The sequence below is a fragment of the Bacillus rossius genome, chromosome 18 (assembly GCF_032445375.1).
Source record: "Bacillus rossius redtenbacheri isolate Brsri chromosome 18, Brsri_v3, whole genome shotgun sequence".
In the NCBI taxonomy this organism is placed as follows: domain Eukaryota; kingdom Metazoa; phylum Arthropoda; class Insecta; order Phasmatodea; family Bacillidae; genus Bacillus; species Bacillus rossius.
Window position 1 is genome coordinate 25,219,074 of NC_086345.1, and position 21,871 is coordinate 25,240,944.

The 21,871-nt window shown below is 38.1% G+C and overlaps 2 protein-coding genes across 6 annotated transcripts in view; one reads left to right on the top strand and one right to left on the bottom strand.

Moving 5' to 3' along the window:
• Nucleotides 1–13,906, bottom strand: part of LOC134541284 (cytosolic carboxypeptidase Nna1) — a 35,419-nt gene extending 21,513 nt beyond the window's left edge. Inside the window, exons 1-6 of one of the 3 annotated variants that reach the window (XM_063384594.1) lie at nucleotides 13,472–13,906; nucleotides 12,176–12,321; nucleotides 8,050–8,178; nucleotides 5,333–5,508; nucleotides 4,077–4,229; nucleotides 2,585–2,814 (exon numbers count right to left, since the gene is read on the bottom strand). In XM_063384594.1, the coding sequence (XP_063240664.1) occupies nucleotides 2,585–2,814; nucleotides 4,077–4,229; nucleotides 5,333–5,508; nucleotides 8,050–8,110 (620 nt within the window). In that variant the 5' untranslated portion in view covers nucleotides 8,111–8,178; nucleotides 12,176–12,321; nucleotides 13,472–13,906. Of the gene's footprint in view, nucleotides 1–2,584; nucleotides 2,815–4,076; nucleotides 4,230–5,332; nucleotides 5,509–8,049; nucleotides 8,179–12,175; nucleotides 12,322–13,453 lie in introns of those variants that run through there. The other 2 variants (XM_063384592.1, XM_063384595.1) reach the window with 2 other exon arrangements.
• LOC134541283 (glutamine-dependent NAD(+) synthetase) overlaps nucleotides 1–21,871 on the top strand; it is a 46,520-nt gene that overhangs the window by 385 nt on the left and 24,264 nt on the right. The window contains exons 1-5 of one of the 3 annotated variants that reach the window (XM_063384589.1): nucleotides 13,995–14,265; nucleotides 14,663–14,809; nucleotides 16,819–16,989; nucleotides 18,283–18,367; nucleotides 20,635–20,780. In XM_063384589.1, the coding sequence (XP_063240659.1) occupies nucleotides 14,664–14,809; nucleotides 16,819–16,989; nucleotides 18,283–18,367; nucleotides 20,635–20,780 (548 nt within the window). In that variant the 5' untranslated portion in view covers nucleotides 13,995–14,265; nucleotide 14,663. Of the gene's footprint in view, nucleotides 1–13,994; nucleotides 14,266–14,662; nucleotides 14,810–16,818; nucleotides 16,990–18,282; nucleotides 18,368–20,634; nucleotides 20,781–21,871 lie in introns of those variants that run through there. The other 2 variants (XM_063384590.1, XM_063384591.1) reach the window with 2 other exon arrangements.

Sequence of the window (21,871 nt, forward strand, 5' to 3'; positions counted from 1 at the left end):
AAGCCCTTACAGTAGTAGTATACACTTTTATCAATGTAACCACATATCAACTTTTTCCATAATTTTTACACACAACATTATTTTTAATTCTCATAATTTTTTTTTTCCAAAACATGAAAAACTTTTTAAAATCTAATACTCAAATAATTAAAGTTTGGCCATGCTGTATAAAACTGCCGATTTAAAATTGGCCAACATGTATATGTTTCACAATCCTGTATAGGTTAGGCAAATACTGTACAAGTTTGGTCATCTGTATAATATTTCAAAATGCAATTTTATTATTTTCATATTTGCAAAGTTATTGTATTTATTGGCTATGACAAGTAAGAGAAGCTCATATTGCACTTGACACTAAGAATAACAGCGTGACTGTTTTACTAACAAACATTTATTTGCGTGAAAATAACGACCTGTTAAAAACGATCCTGACAGCCATAGTAGCCAGGAGGATTTACAATGTTCTGATAAGTACCTCGGTTTGACACCTCTTCACAAAACACATATGTCTTCAGTAATAATCGCAGAAGTAAGAACATAGTTATATAGGATGTCTACAAATATGTACCTAGTGTGGACCAAATTCAGGACTATTTTACACCCTTTCAACAAAAATTTTTACAAGCTTATTTTTTTATTAAAGGATGAATTTAAATCTACAAATTTAAACAAAATCAAAATGAGCAAATGCTGTATGAATTTTTCTCAATTTTGTAGGAGAGTACATTTTATGTTTAAATTTAAAATGCCAAAAATATTTTGAGAGATACTTATCAAATGCGACAATACACTGAAGTGAACCGTCAAAAAAAAAAACAAAGTGAAGTGAAAAAAAGGCTGCTAGGAATTATAAAGTTCTGTGATTCCAGCACCATTGTTGCTTATTTAGGGATTTTTTTCGTGAGTTTTGTGTCCAGTCCTTCAGTTTTCTTACTTTTTTATGACTTATATTTCATTTAGTAACATATTTGAAACTTCCTATTTGAAATTAATGTATATTACAAATATATAAATATTTACATGAGTGACAGTGTTCAGTGTAGGTTTTCTGCATTCTACGTTAGGTGTGCTAGAAAGTTTTTTCTTTCTTTTTGTGACTTTTGGACCACCCCTTCAATTTCCTTATATATATATATATATATATATATATATATATATATATATATATATATATATATATATATATATATATATATACACACACACACACACACACACACACACACACATACACACATACACACACATACACACACACGCACACACACGCACGCACACACACATATTTCTATGTCTAGACCTGGAGTTTACACACTTTTACGCAAATTATGTGACCAGTCCTTCAGTTTCCTTACTTTTTTGAGACCTTCATTTCTTTTAGTAACATATTCCAGTACAAAATTAATCTATGATACAAATATATCAATATATCAATATTTAAATGAGTGATTGTTTTCAGTGTATGTTTTCTGTATGCAAGGTGTGCTAGAAAGTTTTTACCTTACTTATTAGTAACTTTTATGACCAGTTTCCTAACTTTTTCATGATTTTCGTGACCAGTCCTTCAGTTACCCTACTTTTACATGACTTTCGTGACCAGTCCTCCATTTTCCTCACTTTTACATGACTTTTGTGACCAGTCCTTCAGTTCCCTCACTTATTCATGACTTTTGTGACCAGTCCTTCAGTTCCCTCACTTTTCGTGACTTTGTGACCATTCCTTCAGTTCCCTCACTTTTACATGACTTTCGTGACCAGTCCTTCAGTTCCCTCACTTTTACATGACTTTCGTGACCAGTCCTCCATTTTCCTCACTTTTACATGACTTTCGTGACCAGTCCTTCAGTTCCCTCACTTTTACATGACTTTTGTGACCAGTCCTTCAGTTCCCTCACTTTTACATGACTTTCGTGACCAGTCCTCCATTTTCCTCACTTTTACATGACTTTTGTGACCAGTCCTTCAGTTCCCTCACTTTTACATGACTTTTGTGACCAGTCCTTCAGTTCCCTCACTTATTCATGACTTTTGTGACCAGTCCTTCAGTTCCCTCACTTTTCGTGACTTTTGTGACCATTCCTTCAGTTCCCTCACTTTTACATGACTTTTGTGACCAGTCCTTCAGTTCCCTCACTTATTCATGACTTTCGTGACAAGTCCTTCATTTCCTCCCTTTATGTGACCAGTCCTTCATTTCCTCCCTTTTTGTGACCAGTCCTTCAATTCCTCCCTTTTTGTGACCAGTCCTTCAGTTTCCTCACTTTTCGTGACTTTTGTGACCATTCCTTCAGTTCCCTCACTTTTACATGACTTTTGTGACCAGTCCTTCAGTTCCCTCACTTATTCATGACTTTCGTGACAAGTCCTTCATTTCCTCCCTTTATGTGACCAGTCCTTCATTTCCTCCCTTTTTGTGACCAGTCCTTCAATTCCTCCCTTTTTGTGACCAGTCCTTCAGTTTCCTCACTTTTTGTGACTTTTGTGACCAGTCCTTCAGTTACCCTACTTTTACATGACTATTGTGACCAGTCCTTCAGTTTCCTCGTGGGACACTGCGTGACTCGCGGGACCGGCAGAGACTCACCTGTAGGCGGTGTTGGCGCGGGTGTTCTCCACCCGGAAGTAGAACCACTGCATGTGGCGGTTGGTGTACAGGTCGGTGCGCAGGTAGAGCTCGTAGTACGTCTCCGTGATGCGCACCGCCTTGGCCAGGTTGCCCGACTCGAAGCGCGACTCGAAGCGCAGCCCCTCCGCCCGGTCCGACGGGCACGTCTCCAGGAAGTACTTGCTGCCGCCGACGCTCGAGCGGCTGAACTGCCGGACACACGCACTGTTACGTTGCGTGCGCGCAGCGGCCCGGCTGAGCACGCAGGCGAAACGTAACAAAACAAGGACAAACAATGTTCTTCAGAAATTTTTTCATTACGGTGGTTGCGTTCCACGTTATTTGGAAATAAAAGAGTTTATTAAATCACCTTTGTTTATTTCTTTTTTTTAAAAAAAAAATATGTTTTTTTGTCATCATTACATGGCCTCAGAACACAATTTTACATGAACTGGAATCAACCCTCAAGTTAATAATTAACTATCTCAAGGAAATAAGTATTTTTTAAGGCTTTCCATGAAATTTTAACCAAAGTAATTACATAATAACAATTCTTAACAGATCTGAACAATTATCCATATCTACATATTAAATAATTATTATCCTTCATATCAAAGTTATTCTTAATCAATATTCTTATGACCCAAAAAAAAAATACATGTATATAACAAATCCTCATTGTGCAATGCTACAATACCCCCCTCCACAGTCACGCTGTCAAGACTTTCTCCGGACCCTCGGGCTGTGGTTTCTGGAACGGTAACGGCCAGTCCCGAGCGGGGCCTCTGACCTGGAAACGACAGCGACCGGGACGCGAAAGCTGTGAGCTCCGGGGAGCCGGAGATGGTGGGATATCTGAGGGACTAATCCCGCGGGTTCCGGTTCCAGAGGTGACCCTGCGGTCTCGACCGGGGCGATTACCCCGTTAGCTTACGGGCCAGTAGAAACCCCTAGCAACGTAAAAAAAGCTCTTTTTATGCAGTAGTGCGGGATGGCCGATCGTTGACTGGGGAAATTCTCCCTGAGGCTTCCTTCGAGAGCCCAGGTCATGTGGTGCAGGACTTGCACTGTTGCAAAGCTTTAAAACATTGGAAGATCTAAGATTCGCTGATTAAAATATTTAGATTTTTTTTTTGTGTGTTGCAAATTTTTTACATGAATAATGTTGGTTACTTAAAAAAATCTAACGGTGGCACTCAGTTGCCCTTTATGAATGCTCTATATTAATATTATGCATGGATATTCTATGATTCTTATTGATCGATGTTATACATGGGGCCCCCAATTTGTTAATCACTTTGTAAGTCCTGTATTTTGTAAGATAAGTGTGATACAGCTTCGTAGTTTGACTCGACTTCGCGAATATTTAAAAAAAAATTAGTTTTGATATTCGGTCCGCTTCAAGGACCTAGTGTCCACACAGACCCGCTGGAGACGGAGCCAAAAACGCCGGAGACGCCGGCGGACTCACGTAGTTGACGGCGCTCATCGGGTAGTACTGGAACACCACCTGGCCCGCCTCCTCGCCGACGGGCTTGGGCTGCACCTCCTTGCCGGTCGGTTGGTAGTACTGCTCCGGCGTCGGCGGCACGTACTCGATGTGGTGGACCCGGTCCTCCAGCACCTGGGCACCGGGACAGTTCTGCCAACCTCCCGGCACGTCCGTCGGCAAATCGAGAGACCCTCACGTACTTCAGTACGCGCTCGGAGAGCACCGGAAAAGTGCAGACATCGGGAATGGGGTGTTTAGTGGGTATCAAACACAAATAGTAAGTAGGTAACTGTATGCAACTGCTCCCTGATGATGGCGACTGCAATGTCGACCGAAACTCCGGTGAATTATTCTGCCGAGGACACGGCTACAACCCAGAAGCCAATGCTACTTCGGACAACGGCCGTGAAAGCCTGCGAACATTACAAATGTATAATGTTATACTACGTAACAGAAACTGCACCCCCGGCCTACATTGCACAACATTGTGTCCCGCCAAAGTCTGCGTGCCGAAAACTGGCCGCAGCACATCTTTGATTGTGCCAGCCTCGAAGCTCGCGCACGGCGTTTCTCACTCTTGCTTTCTTCTTCAGCGCACTCTTCCTCTCGCCGAGACGGGAGGATGCTCAGTTCGAAAGTTCCGTCGAGCGCTGTGAGGCGGGGATTATCTTGTAGCTTTATAGAAAATAATTTTATTTTATGGAGCGTTTCGATAGCTGGATGCACGAACAATCTCTGATGGAAGATCTGCTTTCTGATACGGAATAACTAATTACAGAAAAATAAAAATAATTCTTCGAATCTCCTACACAAGTTTCTTTGGCTGTTCTTCTTGTGTCTAGTGTAATCGAACAGCCGGAATATTATATCAAATTAGATAAATGAACTGAAAAGAATAAATTAAGAATAAGAAAACTAAAAATATACACCAGATCTCTCTTTGAAAATAAGAATAAGAATTATGACAAAATAACGCCCTGGAAACCTGTATAAGCAAGCTAAAAGGATATGAATTATTATATAATATAAACTGTATTATATTATATAATATATATATATGTGTGTTAAAAATATAATCATGTGTGCAATAAATATAAATAAACTACTCTTGCAAACCTTATAAAAAGGATTATATCCAGAGTAGTCTTTAAGTAAACATACATAATCTATAATAAAATTATTTTCTATAAAGCTACAAGATAATCTGTGAGGCGGGGGTGGGGCGTAGGACTAACCTGGCACTCGGTCGGCCACCGCGTCTCCGGCTGGGGCTGGTCGGCCTCCCGGGGCAGCGAGAAGAGGTCTCGTGGCTCCCGCAGCCTCGCCACGGGCCTCAGGGTGCGGCCGTCCGTGTCGATCTCCACCTGGTTCGTCTTGAGCGTGTTCTGGAGGAAACTGTTCAGGTACCCGCCTGCCGAGGGGGAAAACCAAATGACATCCCAGTCCAGGTCACTATTTTATTACATGTTTTACGTTGAACACTGTTACGGCCCCCGCCTACCCGGGCACACATACGCGATCTGAAAACTTTTCTAGATATCCGAGTGGTGTCTGTTTAGGAAAGCATTCAAAATGCGACGAGAGCAGATGAGTAGTTCTGTTTACATATTTTGTTTTCTAATTGTATTTTTAGGCACGAAACAGCCTTAATCTGTCATTTCTCCGCCATACATAATATCACGGTCACCGCTCACACGCACGAACGAGAATACTGCGCGCCAGTCCAGAGGAGACACCGCGCTAGAAGCACCAGCGAGCGTCGCGCTTATCATCCCGCGTCACCGACACAAATACGTCCCTGAGGAGGCGGGCCCCTTAAACCAGTAGGCAATTTGAAAGGGTTAAGTCTCTGTTTTACATGCCACTTCGGTTAGGTAATCTTCTTGCCACCACCATTATTTAAGGGCTTTTCCTTTCAATTTATTACAATAGCAATCTACAGGTACATAAACAGAGGCAGGGGGGATGGGGATTGTGCCCTGGGTCCTGCCTTTGTGTGTGTGTGTGTGTGGGGAGGGGGGGGGGGGGGTTGCTAAACTGGTAATGTAATTTTTACTATGAATATTTACTTGAATATCGTATTGTTTGAACACAAAAAAAAATTTTGGAGGGCAGATGAACCTATTTATTAGTATTGAAAGGTAAATACTTGCCTGTATATCGTCAAATATTTAAAAACTTTTTTTTTCCCCTTCATTATATCCAACTTGAGATGTATTCAAAATTAAATGACTTCAAATAAATATATTTAATTAGGTACCAGTTTAAGTTTAACCAAATACATTTGGAGTAGTAGAATTATTACGTAGTGGCGATATGAGGTGTTATCAGGAAAGGTTTTGGTTTGATTGGTTTTGAGAGAAAAAAAAGAAATGGGGCGCAAATTGAGTTCTTGCCCAGTGTGCAAACTGGGATTAGTTACGTCCCTGACTATCCAACATGTTTTGTCTCAAATTTTTTCAACGGATATTACCCAACTATTATCTTTGAAAGATTTGTGCAATGGGAGTGCATGACTTGATGTAAGCTTTTGGACATACGCCATTGCTAAGCACATGTATGTCTGCAGAAGAAAACTACAAAAAACACAAATGACAAAAACACAAATAAAGCAAAAAATTGCTGTTGTCAGGATATAAACACCACACAATATTCCACAACAGGAATATGGTCAACAAAACAAAGAAAAAACAAAGAAAAATGGACTAACAGAACGAAAAAAAACCACAAATGATGACAGCACAAAAATACCGAAACCAAAAAATTCAGAACAGTTCAAACGAGACAAAAACACAGAAAAACGAAAATTGCTTTATTTGTGTTTTTGTCATTTGTGTTTTTTGTAGTTTTCTTCTACAGACATACATGTGCTTAGCAATGGCGTATGTCCAAAAGCTTACATCAAGTCTGACAGCAGTGTTCATAATTTTGATCACATGTTCAGAAATAAAGTTTGGTAATTATCTGGCAAGAATAATTGTGTTCCATGAACAAAAAATACATGGGGGCTATCAGAATATATTTACAGAAAAATCCCATGATTATAATAACGAGAAAATTAACTAACATTACATGAGAGACCGAGAGATGACATTCACAAATTGAATAAAATTTACATTGCATACATTTTGCGTAATTAACTGCCAAATTAATTTTTTTTTAATCATGTTTGCGATGTACCAATACTGAGAATTAAATGTATTACAGAACAAAATTTTTTTTAGTTTAAATGAATCTAATTTTTTTCCTGACAAAAATTTTTTTACCAACTCCATGGACCCGAAAAATTAATAATTTGTTTTAATGCACACCTCTCATTGAATCACTTTCTAAACCACAAATGCTCGCTAATTTAATTTTTCAACCGTTCTGAACGCATCTGTTTTAAACCAAATTTATTACAAATTATTTTATTGTAAAAAAAATTTAGGATATATAAATTTTACCATTTTCTTTTTTAGTGGAGTAAGTATTACAAAAGAGTTTTTATAAAATATCTTTGAAAGATTTGTGCGATGGGAGTGCATGACTTGATGTAAGCTTTTGGACATGTGCTAAGCACATGTATGTCTGTTAGTCCATTTTTCTTTTGTTTGTTGACCATATTCCTGTTGTGGAGTATTGTGTAGTGGTGTTTATATCCTGACAACAGCAATTTTTTTACTTAATTTAAGTTTTTGTCATTTGTGTTTTTTTTGTAGAAGTTTTCTTCTACAGACATTACGTGTGCTTAGCAATGGCGTATGTCCAAAAGCTTACATCAAATCAGTTTTTATAAAATTTGAAAAAAAAAAATAAAAATACCGCAATCCTTTGTTTGAAAAAACGAAATGGGACTGAAAATGGAAACCATGAAGTCATGTAACGTAGGCACACCTCCGAGGCCGTGCAGTCCAGACCTGGGAGGGTCTTAAGGGTGCAAGTCGGGCGGCCGACGGCGCGGGAAGCTCACCCTTGGTGCAGACGGGGAAGAGGGCGGCCTGCAGGTCCCGCACCACCACCCCTGCGTCCATCCCTCGCGCCGCCTCCCCGGGCGACGACGGCCGCCACGAGGCGGCACGGGCCCGGCCGTCCGTCGCCCCTGACAACCACCGGGACAACAGACTGATCAATCACGGCCTCCCTCCCCCCCTTTCTCCCCCGCCCCCCACATCCCCGGCACGACGAGGGGTCGGGCGACAGACTGTACACGCACACACAGGGCTCCCACTCTCTTATCTCCGTGCGTTTTCCCTGCCCATTGTAATAAGTTTATTATTTTTTTTAACGTGACGTCTTAATAAATCTATGAACGCCGGCTGCACGCAGGAAAAAGTGTCCCGTAACGCACATTGTCCCGTTACGCTGTGTCCCGTTAAACTGTGTCCCGTTACACTCATTGTACGCTTGCGCCGCATCTATCTCTCTTACACTCGATTGGAACAACCATCGATTTGACCTTTTTCGAAGCACATTAAACTTGAAACAATCCCATTCGTTTCCTACTTTTCCTATCATCGTCCTATCCTTAACAGAATAACACAGATTGGAAGAAGTTAAATAGCTAACATGTATAAAAGTTATAGTTAAAATAATCTCTTCGTTAAAGTAATAAACATATTTGAATTTATGAGTGCAAATAAAAGTAAATTTATCAATTTAATTGTAGATTTCATTTCACTCCTTCTTTGTATCCAGACAAAACAGTGATAATTCAATAAAAATGATTCAATTTTATTCATAAAAGAATGCATCATTTCATCAATGTTTTGTTATGACGTTGTCACGTTAAACTATCGTCCGTAAACCGACATTGCAAACAACCAATTTTTTTTCCCCTCTAACCAACACCAAAATGACTTTCAGAACTAACTGTAAAAACGTCTGCACTCTTTCGTCATTTTCATTTACACAATCCTGGGTGTCCACTTAAAAAAATTTCCCTGGCTTTTCCTCACTGAAAATCATCATTTCTTTGACTAGTCTTTTTTTTTTTTTCTCTGAATAATTTTTATTTTTTATTTTACAATTTTCTGAAAGAAATAAAATAAAATCCAGCCTCCATAATTCCCAGAGCTGCCTGGTTTTCTCTCTCTCTCTCTCTCTCTCTCTCTCTCTCTCTCTATATATATATATATATATATATATATATATATATATATATATATATATATATATATTTTTTTTTTTTTTCTTTATGTATTTAAGTAGAACCTTTCCTACATCAATTTTAATAGTGTGCATGACCATGCAATAAAACCCAATATAAAAAAAAGTTTTTAACAGTTTGGGTGGTGGTGCCTTAGGCATGAAATTTTCCCCTTAAAATTACTATTGCTGGGGGATTCCACTTTCCAGAACATGGACCCCCTGTAAAATTAACGAGTACTGATTCGGTGGGCTACCAAAGTGGTTCGGAGCCCACCACTGGAGGTCATGTTGTTTTAGCCTTTGTACGAAGCCGCGTGACATTAAACCACATTGAATCAAAACTGCAGCAAAATAAGCCATCAATAAACTTAATTTTGACAGTATACCTCAATTTTGACATCATCCTAGTTCACATTTTCCCTTAAGATTACACTACATGGTTCGTACCATCTTTGAGCAAATCAAAAATTACGGAGTTTTTCAGGACCCCTTTACTTCATTGCCTTCATCACTATCAAGTGTTAGAAAACCATTTGTAATATCACAGAATTAACTCAAGAAAATAACACTGCTAAATAGTTAATGCACAAAAAAATAATTTTCTTGATCCAGAATCATATCTGGAACACATCTAACCCAAGTATAGTGTCTATCTGAAATTTATAGCACTACCATTTACATTTACTTTGTAAGTTAAAATCGAGACAATAAAACAAATCTTTTTAGTTCAAGGGTGAGATACAAACCATGCAAAACCAATTCAAAATGTTTTATGTATATAAAATCTAATCATGTGGCCCAGAATTCACCAATTGCACTGGGCATCCACAAAAGTGTTTTCCTGCTAGGTCGGAAACACAAGAACATTAAAATACCAGCATTTATCCATTACTTGCACGCTATCAGTCTTTATTAAGCAGTTTCTAAAGAATTCTTAGTGAAATGTAAGGACTTTTAATGGCCGGACCATTATTAGATTAAAAACAAATTAAGGACTCTTTTAAGGATATTAAAAAAACAAATATCTATGACATACCCAAAATTCAAACCCAACGCCCCTTGCAACTTCAGCTAAAAGTGCCACTGTTTCCTTAAGGAATGTAATAAGTTGAAATAACAATAAAATAATAAAATATACTGATGTGAAAAACTGATGCGAGACTAACAAGTTGCAGGCGAAGAACTCGCTCTTTCTCTATGTGCTTCGGGCCCTCTTCTGCAATCATTGATCCCCTTCCGCCGTCTTGTCTGAGCTGCCACGCTCGTGATTTATTGACGGACGCAGAAAGGGCAATACTCCTGATTGGAAGAGCCGGCCCTGACCCAATTTTGCCCAGGTCTGGCAACCTTTCAAACAACCCAGCGGGCGGTCACATTACGGCTAAGCTATCATCACTGTCTGGTTACAGCATTCTGGCGTCATTACTTCTGATCCAAGGCAATCCCTGCGGGCGTTTCAAAACATAAAGCACTGTCTCGTTCCAAATTTTTGAAGTGAAACTTCTTTACTGAGGAGGCAACAATATTTTAGCGTTACGAAAATTCAGTTCTCAGGAGAGGAATAGTCAGGTGCGTGGTGGGGGAACCGGTGGAGGAGAGTGCGTCAGCGGCGACGCCACTCCAACGCATGCGCTAGCGGTCGAATGGGAAGACGGTCAAATGGGGAAGGGGTAGATAGGTACGTAGCGGAGCATGCTATATGATAGTTGTAACGGCAGGAGAGACGGCAGGGGAGAGGTAGAAATGATGCAGCAGTGATGCTATGAAATTCTCGTAACACTGCTTGTGTTTGTCTACTCCTCAGTTTTCGTAACGGCTGACAACTGACGCTATCATATTTATTTTATTTTATTTTATTTAAATAATCTACAATTTATTTATTCGTGTGGAAAAGAGTTATTGATTTGTGCAATTGAGTTAATAATTATCACTCATTTTTACGTAGTTGGTTTGTTCGAAAATTAAAATAATTTATCTCTATCTACACCTGAAAAGCAAGAGGTTTCACTAGTGCCGTGCGTAGACTCAACGCACACAATATTTTTTTCTCACTAAACATGTGCTACTCACCATAAGCTGTTTGTAGAAAGGAATTCAGGCACGAATTCACAGTTTAAAGTTGTTTTATTGACTGTGTCACGGTCGCTCATAAACAGTTAATTCTCGGTGTTTCAACAGCTGGGTAAATGCATGCAAGTTGACTACGTACATAATCTGCATATAATACGCAATAATATTTATGCCAAATACTAGATTCTAGGAAACAATTAATTATCATACTCATACAATAATGAGCTAATCCACCCACTAACATTTTTAAAAATCACACTGGTTTAAAAACAAATATATATTTAATTAAAAAACTTAAATATGCATCAGGATTTATGTATTTATTTTCGGAAACTTGAATTTATGTATGAATAACACACCTAATCAGCTGAATTGGACGTGAACCAAAGTGTGTTTTACGAAATATTGTGGCATGCGTATAGCCAACAGCTAAACAGCTACATGCGTGAAGATTTATAATTTGAAATGCTGATAAAACACATTTTATTTCAGACGCGTCATTTTAAGTTTATTCTCTTTTCCGTGTTAAGTACGTAACATTCCGCAACTGGACGTCTAAAACAGTAATGAACATGGAAAATCCATAATACAAGGCAGCACTGCCGTCCGGACGAGCGAAGTCCGGATTAGCGGTATGTGTTTTCAACTAAATTTCTTGGCGTGAATCACACGAATTTTCCGCATGCACTCTGGGATTCTCTGCCGGAGCAGTTACCCATAATACTGAATCATTAAATTGGCAGACCAATTATTTTTGACATGATGTTAAATTAAAATAAAATTAAAATAGCCTACATACAATTTACACATTTATAAAACTTTTACGATGCACTTGTTGCGAGAAAGTGAGAACAAAAGAGTGGAAAACGAAGCCAAACCTGGTTTACTTTGAGGCGTAGCAATGCCAGTGTGCAAACGTTTATATTTCAATCACAAGGCAAACGTCATTCTGCGATGATCTACCGCTGCCTTCTGCAGCACGGAAGAGTCGAAGGTGCGAGAGAGATGCCCAACTCAACCGGAACTGAAACCGTGGACAGGCGATTCATTTAGACAGACAATTAGGTCACTGTACCTAACACATGGACGAACCTATTTGCTTACATCGTGCAAGTTTCTTAAGGGGGCGCCTCCCATTTCAGGTCAAGATTTTATATTTAAAGTAATTACAGATAATCTTGTAGACTTGTTTAACTTTCACAAAATGAAAAATATATGCAGCGCATACTTTTTGTATAATTAGCTGCCAAAGTTACATTTTTAACGTTTTTGGGTTGTACGAATAAGGAGAATTTAATTTATTGCAGAATTGAAACTTTTTAGGTTTAACAGAAATGCCACTTACTACTTCATGATATGGTTTGAATTTCTTTCAGAAAATATTAATTAATTTTACCTGTCATTTCAAAATTCTCAAATTTGTTACGATTTTGACAGCTAAGAAACATGAAATGAGTTTTTGTGATGGAAACGCAAACCATATCATGAAGTATCATGAGATACTTGATCTATACTAAGAATTAAAAAGGCTTTATTCCATCACTTTAGAAAATATCATTCTTAAACATTTTTATTATAAAACAAGTATTTTATCACTGAATATGTACTGGATTTATTTCTTTAAAATTTAAAATTTCTTAAAAAGTGAAATATTTTTTTGAAAACATGCTTTTGTTACAATGGTGAAATATCAGTAATATCCTGATAATTGTGCAAGCAAAGCTGCAGGTTATTAACTGGTTAATTAAAAAGCTTTGATATTAACTGGACACACGATAAGAAACATTAAGTATCCGCGGGAGAAATTGTTCTGTGCAACATATCCAATTGTATTTAAACGTAAAATATAAAGATACCTAAAGCAGTTGAATGTGTTTGTGATGCGAATCTGCACCACAGTAAAAATATTTTTGATTTTGAAAATATGAATTACAAAACTTTGATAAAAACTTGATATGCAATAAATAATAATAACCTGACAGCTGACTTTTCACAAAATTTGGAAATAAATGCAGTAGAAGAGCAACTAAATAACCATACAAGGAAATTATGATTTGACAAAAAATAAAATATTGCTAAACATCAATTCAGTGTGCTAATATTCCGGCATTCACAATTAAAAGCAAAACTTAATTTAAAACGAAACAATTCATCACCTTGAAAAAATTCCATACCGGTACAACATGTGCGTACCCAACACACACGGAAATATATCACTGGGTTGTCTTAATTGCTGATAAACGGCGTAATATCAGAACCACGTCTCAGGTTCAATTTGTTAACTCCAAATGGTACTGATCGCATCTTCGATGACTAACGCCAGTTGGAGACTGGTACCATAATACTCAAGAGAGAGAGAGAGACAAAAAAACACACGTTCATTGATTTCCATTCTTCACGCCACGTGCTTCCATTGAAAAGTTAAAAAAAAATGTATCGTGTATTGGGTTGATAAAGTGTATTGATTAATATAACACGTTTATTTTAGGCAATTAAGACTGTCTGGAGGCCAACAGGGGGTTAATTTCACCAAAGTAGTGTCATGATCATAAAAAAGATTTCCTGTAAAACAGATTTTCACGGTCGTAATTAACAGTTGAAGTTTAAATACATTCTAAAACAAAACAATAAACATTAGCGGCCATATGTGATGTTGTTATTTACGCAATGTCACCAACACAAAAACCTAAAAAAACGCGTAGGCGGGTGCGAGGGGCAGGCGTACCACAACATGAAAGTTTTAGCATGACACACGAAAGAAAGTGTTGTTATTAACTATAGTTGATTCGCAAATACTTGAAAAAGTTTTAGACAGAACCGGCTTCTAGCTGATTTGAATGTATTTACGTTGAGATGAATTTTCTGTGTTAGATACTGGAATGTTACGGATGTCGGTGAACTTGTAAGTGACATCAAAATACAGAAACCTGGAACCACTCCACTGTTCTACTGGGCTTTTCGAAAGGAGGTAACATAAATTTTGCATGCTATTGGTCTTGTATTCACATAATTAAAACTCTACAAAAATTAAAGAGACACTGTATTTGACTTATTTACATACAGTTGTGTGGTTATTATTTAGGGTTAATGGTAGGTACCTAGTCCAAACAAAGTAAAAATATTTTCTTCTTCCATCTTTAATGCTATATAATACATTATATATATATAATATATTTAGCAAGCCTTAGCATAGAATGTTTTGCAGATTTATTTTCTGTGATGGCATTCAGTGTTTAAGGTGAAAAACAAAATTAGTTCTATGATTGCCTTTCATTTGCTTGCATTCAAGATAATAACAAAGAGTGTGTACATGTCCATGTTAGGACAGGTACAATATCTCTTTTAATTCAATTTTTTTTTTCCAGAATGGGTCGCAAAGTGACGGTTGCTGTGTGCACTCTAAACCAGTGGGCTTTAGACTTCGAAGGAAACCTCGCTAGGATCCTGCAGAGCATCCAAGAGGCGAAGGAAGCCGGTGCCAACTTCAGAAGCGGCCCAGAACTAGAAATATGGTAAATTTTATTTTTCATTCCGTTAAATACCTCTTTGTCTGCATATAACAATTTGCATAAACAACTGAACAAAATTAAATTTGGGTGTCTAACCTCTAATCAATATGGCACAACAATTTGCTAAAGGCAAGAAAGAAACTGCTTCACACAGTTATTATGTAATTGTGCAGGTGTAGCGGTAATTAATTCATTTAATGTATCCAAATTTATCCCGTGATCCTGATGACATGATCCTGTATGATTGATCCTGTGGTACATGATGCTTGCTGTTTTCATTTAGAATGTCAAAAGATCCTGAACATTACAAAGATACTTCAATACAAAGAATGTTAGGAAGTAAAAAAAAAATTTCATTTTCGAATTTTTATTTGATCAGATAATACGATCATTATTCATTGTTACATCACAATTTTTGTTGCATCCAGGATTTTTTAATGTATTAAATTAAAACAGCAAGCATAATGTATCACAGGATCAAGGTATTCAGGATAGTGCCATTAGGATCACGGGATAGACTTGGATAAGCAATACGAAACTTTTACAGATGTAGCCACCCCCTGAGTTTTTGGAACCCTCAGAAAGAGTTAACAATTTCGAAATGGATGGCATGCCTACTATCATGTTCCAACACTGTTGCAGCATGAAGTGGTGCGGACCAACATTCCTGAGGACCAGGTTCGAATCCCTGGTTCGGCAATCAGATTTAAGAATTCAGTGGTTTACTTGAAATTATCTGTTTACATGCTGTAACAAAAAAAGAGCTATTTGCACTATGACATGTCACAAGAAAATTACCCAGTTTTTGACAAAAATTTCAGGATTCAAGAATAGTAACTTTTACGAATAAATACGTCTGCAAAGTATTAATTTTTGATGTGTAACATCTTAGCTCCCTGTACACAGCATTTAATGGGAGTAATTTTGTGAATGGAACGGAAGTCGCTAGGAACGGAAATTTATGATTACAGTGGTGCCATATGTGGCGGATGGCGCAAACCAGAGTTCACAAAGCCAAAGAAAAAAATTGTAATATTACTGTTTGATGAATTTTAATAATAAAGGCAATATTTTAATAAAATTACTTGTTTAGTTTTTTTTTTTTCAATTTTTTTTTTTATTGGAACCGATTCATTATATCTGTGGTGGGTGTGTAAAGTGTGATAAGTCAAAAAAAAATCGTGAAATGACTTTTCACTATTGCTAGAATCAAAAAGTAGTAGTAATGTAAACAGCATATACACTTACATGTGAATTACAATGTTTACGAACTTACTTCTCTCACAATGCAGATATTGAAATGTTTGTTTTAAAAATTAGCTTTAATTAAACATTAAAATACAGTTTTCTCACAATCATAGTTTTGTGACTTATCACACTTTGCACACCCACCACAGATATATTTTAAAATTTCAGTCTGCTAATAAAATAATTCGACAGTCGATGTAGCAGCTCCGGCAGCAAATTCTAACGGCGGACGCAGAAACTGCTTGTACTAATTCGGGTCAACAAATATATTTGAAAACACAATTTTTTTTATGTCGGATTTATTAAGCTTCTGCGTCGTTTAAAAATAAGCGTACTATACATTTCTTGATGTGAATCACCCGCCTCTGGAATTTGTTGCCGGAGTAACCACATCGACTTGTTGAATCGTTCATTATGAAGCTGTGTGATGGAACGACTTCGATAAAAGCAAAAGACACTTGAAAAAAATATATACTGAACCAGTGTTTTTGGACCTGATTTTTTGACTAGGAACTGTATATTAAAATATAGCCCATTTGACAGTTAGTAATTTTTAAGTGTCCCTTTTGGTTTTGTGAGCTTCGGTTCGTGCCGTCCGCCCCCAGGCGGCGGGACTGTGGTTTGCAAATTCCGGTCCCACGCGACTTCCGTTCCCTTCACGAACTCGCCCGGACGGCCGCGTGTGCCGGAGAGCTACGGCGGGGGATGTGCTGTGGTCGTCACCTCTCAAACGAGAGGGCCGTGTGCGCGGGTCTGTGTCGCAGCGGGTACAGCTGCGAGGACCACTTCTACGAGGGCGACACGCTGCTGCACTCGTGGGAGGTCCTCCTGGAGCTGCTGGTCAGCCCCGTGTGCAAGGACGTGCTGGTGGACGCGGGCATGCCCGTCATGCACCGCAACGTCACCTACAACTGCCGCGTCGTCTTCCTCAACAGGTCGGTCCCTCACGCCTCCCCGGCCTCTTGGTAGCTGCCCCCACTAACATATGTGTGTGCGCTCAGGGCAGACCGTATTCTTTAGAACAGCGACAACTGCCAAAACTAGATTTTCGAGATTCGAATTCGAGATTCGGATGCCAAAAACCAGTTTTTTGGGATTCGAATTCGAGATTCGGATGCCAAAACCAGTTTTTGGGATTCAAATTCGAGATTGGGATGCCAAAACCAGTTTTTGGGATTCAAATTCGAGATTCGGATGCCAAAGCCAGTTTTTGGGATTCGAATTCAAGATTCGGATTAGAAAATTTTTTGAATTCGACCCATCGCTAGTTATACGCCTACCTGGTATACCTCTGCTGTGCATTAAAAAGTAATTCAAAAATCTTAAAACCCTTTGAACTCTTGTGTCGAGCAAGGTTCGCCGTCCTTATTTTCCTGTTCCAATCTCCTTGTTGAACCTGGCTCTCGTGTCACCTTGGAATCACGTTTCGTAGAACAATTTCACACAATTCAAGAGATTAGAGAGCTGTACTTGAAAAAATAATTGAGCAGGATTTTAAATACGGCAAAAATGGTTCAAAATAGTAGTTCAAAGGGTTAAATTTTAGAGTTTAAAATGTAATAAATAGTTGCATCAAGGGTTTCTGTCCCAAGGTGAGGGTTTGGAATCAAAAATGTGTATATTGACACCACTGAGCTAAAGAAACCCGACGGGTCGAATCCCAATTTTCTCGGATCGGAATCCCAGTGAGTTCTTCGAAAATATCCCTCGAATCAGAATCTAGGACAGTGTACAAGAAACGAGAAATATCAGCTATGGTGTAAAACTTTTAATCCTTTAAATGTTTTGTTCATAAACAAATTTTCCAGAATCAAAACGATATGTAATTTTATTTACATAATTACATGTTAGGTTACTACATCTTGGGGAATGGTAACTGGTAACAGGATAAGTACGACGATAAAATTGACCTTGTAAACTTTAGAGGTTATCAGTGTTGAACTTTTTTAATTTACTTTATTCCCTCTAATCTTTTTTCCTCAAAGAGAGAGATATATAAACATTTTGGAAGATACAGAAAAAAAAAAATTAAGCTTATCCTTTTTTATTTTAAAGCTAGGGAGTTTTCATGATAAAAGTGTTTCTTTGAAAAATATTTTAAATCGAAACATTCATCAGCATAAAGTGAATTATTTACTTTGGCAATTTCACTATGTTCGTAAATATTTTTTTAATATGAATTTCGGCCATAGTATAGTTTTTAAAATTAATGATTATTGTTTTTTCAGGAAAATCCTTTTGATTCGTCCCAAAATGAAGCTTTGCGATGATGGTAACTATAGGGAAACTCGCTGGATGACTGCTTGGACAAAAGTAAGTGTAAATTAAAGTTCGTTGTGTTGTTTGTAACATAGCAGTGTATGTGATCGTAAGCTGTCAAGTGAGTGTATGAAGCTTCATACATCCTGAAAGGAATTCTTCGTAAACAGATTTATTAGAGAGGCTGAAACTTGGTAAAACCTAGTTTGCATGCCAGGAACAAAGCTAAGTGAGTGAGTTTGCCAGATCAGGTCACGTGAAAGATGGTGGTCACAGTGTCTCAGTCACAAAATTCATAAAAAAAAAAACCAGAGAAGGGCACAGTTTGGGTGAACCCGTAGATTTTTCGTGAAAACGTCGGGATGAAATCATACGTGTTTTGTATTAATGTGTCATTTAATTATTAATTTATTTAATACAGTGGTTACACAGAGTAGTCACGGGCAAAACAGATACTGTGCGAAAAACACGTCTTGACGTGATCTCTCTGTTGTGGCCTCGACCATTGTTGACGTATTATTAGTCTCGTAGTTATTAGTGATTCAAATCTGACTGCATCTTGCCACACAATGAAGTTCGACCGATCATCACTGTAACGAGCGAATAGACATTTTCACGTCAAAATAAATGAAACTGGTCTCGAAAGTCGTTTAAAAGTTTTGAAATAAAATGTAACAGTTTTGTGAACTTTGCTTGCATTTATTTTCTAGTCACATGTTAAATAGAAATAGTTGGAGACTGTCGACTTAAATCATGTGGGATTTACATCTAAAAGGGTTTTGCTTTCTAACTTAAAATTTGGCACATTCATGGGAAAGATAGATTCTATATATAAATTTTTTAATGTTTAAGTTTGCTTGCATATAAAAATAACACTGCGATATAAAAATGAAAATTTTAATTATTGGTTCTGAAAAAATCCTGAAAGAAGTTCACCACGTATTGTATGCACCCTGAGAAAAGTCACACCTGGCACAGGATTTAATCACTGGAATACTTTCCTTATGGTTGAAACTTTCTTTGTGACAACAAGATATTGCATAGTTTTTTTAGGCATGCTATAGTTTAAGTACGAATCACTGACTTCATTTTTTTTTTGCAGTCAAGTAAGACATCCTGGCCTAATGCTTTGCAGTCACCGTTCATGTTTTATTTTGTCAGAAAAGTTGATTTGAACATGTGTCCGTTCATGTGCCACGACGGAAAGGACCTGTCAATTATAACTGTTGTCAGTGTCATGTAATTTGTCTGAAATTTGGAAATTTTCAAAGTGGAAACAGTTGTACCCATTTCCTAAAGTGTTTAAACACAAAGCAATAAATGTTTGTTCACAAACGTCGGCAACCTCACGAAGTTGTATACAGTTCCTGTCAACAAAACTACAGCAACGGAAGGTAATTCTTTGATGACCTGTCAAATTTGAGACAAGTTACAAGGCACTGCTTTATTTATCTAGTTACAGAAAATAATTTTTCTTTGCAGAATAATACTTTTTTTTTCCATTTGCTCACTGTATATTTCATAATCAACAGGTTTTTAATTAGCTGTGGTATCATGTTAATGCAGATGCAAAGCCTCCTATGCAAATTAATTTAAAACTTAGTTTACATTCATCGGTAGTAACGCCTTGCACCAGTTGCAAAAAAAAAAAAACATTGTGCAACTATCAAATAAAGTATATTAAAAGTTTTCTATGTGGGACGTTAAATTTATGTACAGTCAGCGCACATTAATCCAAAATTCTCTGTTTGGCACATTCTGTTGTCTGGTATCGATCTAGCAAATAGCTTTTGAATTTTTTGTCCAGGTCTGTTCAGGCATTTTTTGATTGTAATAACTGGCGAAAATAATTAGAACAGACAAAAATGGAGGATTAAACATCAGATCCTTTACACAGACTGCCATCTGTACGGGATGTTGCGAACCGAAGGGAAATATTTGACAAGATGGGCAGTGTTTTAGCAAAATTACTTGTCGAAATTGCTGTAGTAGCAGTACGTGAAGTTAAACTGACCGCATTGAGCGATTTTCTTTTGTTTATTTATTTACGTAGTGAATATTGATTATTTGTGGGTTTAAGTTTATAGATTTTTTTTTCAAAGATAAAACTTAATTTATTCTATTTTTAAGTTGTAGTTTTTAATTTTTTTTTATTTTCCAAGGAAATATTAACGTTACTGTGTGGTGTGTATTGCGAGTATTGGCTTTTTTTTTTCCCCCCTTCAACTCGCTGGCGACGTGAGGTTTTGCATCGGCATGGATGGAGTGTTGCCGTGCGGAGGGGAGTGTTTGACTAATGGACCCTGGTTTCGTGTACCGAGGAGCGACAGCTAGAGGAGTATTTCCTGCCCAGGATGATATCCGCGTACACGGGCCAGACCACGGTGCCCTTCGGGGACGGCGTCCTCTCCACCAGGGACACCTGCATCGGCTTCGAGATCTGCGAGGAGCTGTGGAACCCCAGGAGGTGCGTGTGTGTCCCCCCCCCCCCCCCCCTTCCCGAGCGAGCGCACAGTGCGCCGAGTCTTTTCACAGTTATTATCTTACTGTTAAGGCCCGTCTACAATAGCAATGTCCTGAACTGTGTCCGGAGGACACTCGTCGCTGATTGGTCCACGTGACCCCCTGACGTCATGCGTCAAGCGGGCGAAGGTCCGAACCTTACCTGGTCCGAGAAGACATTCGTCAATTTTGATCTTTTTGTCCCAACCTGCGTGCTTCGGGCACAGAAAAAGAACAGAACGCTCGCGATATTTCAGTTTCCGGTTCCCGTTTGAAAACGTGGTGTTCGTTTTTGTTAAATATCTGAATAAATATATAATATTGAACTCCCACAACTTTCATAAGTTCAATCTCAAACTACAAAAGCATCAACACAATAAACAAAAACATTTGGTTTGACACATTTACTGCGCTCTGGTGACAACTTTAGGAATCAATACATTCGGACATCGGACATCGCAATTGTGGACAGGGCAGTTTTCGGTGAGACAATGTGACGTCACTCACATTCGGATAAGGACACGGACCACGCACAGGTTCGGACTATTGTAGACGGGCTCTTAATTTCAGACCATGAAATTTCCCGATTCATCTGACATCTGTTGGAAGTGTCAGTAATTAAATCTATTTTAACTACCAAATGATTATCCTGTAACATCTGACCAGCAGTTTTTTCAACACATAACTAAATAAGGATTATATAAAAAAAATTTAGTTAACCATTCTAACCATGAAAAAAAAATTTTTATTTACAATTTTTGCTAGTGACTTATTAGTAGAGACCTGAAAAATTGGCGGATTCATTTCGTGAAACGCTACAATTCAAATAATTATACCTTTAGTGCTGCTTCCGACATTGGTTCACTGTTAATCTGGAGTAATGAGGGCCAATTAGAGACCCTCACTCATAGAAGTGTCGAATCACAGGCCACCCAGTCGAGACGTCTCACAAGTCAGCAGCCAATGAACAGTTGGCATTTGCCAAGTGTGGAGAGGATATTGGAGTCTATCCTGGAGATCATTGAACCAGCAAATTTTTCCGGTCTCTACTTATTA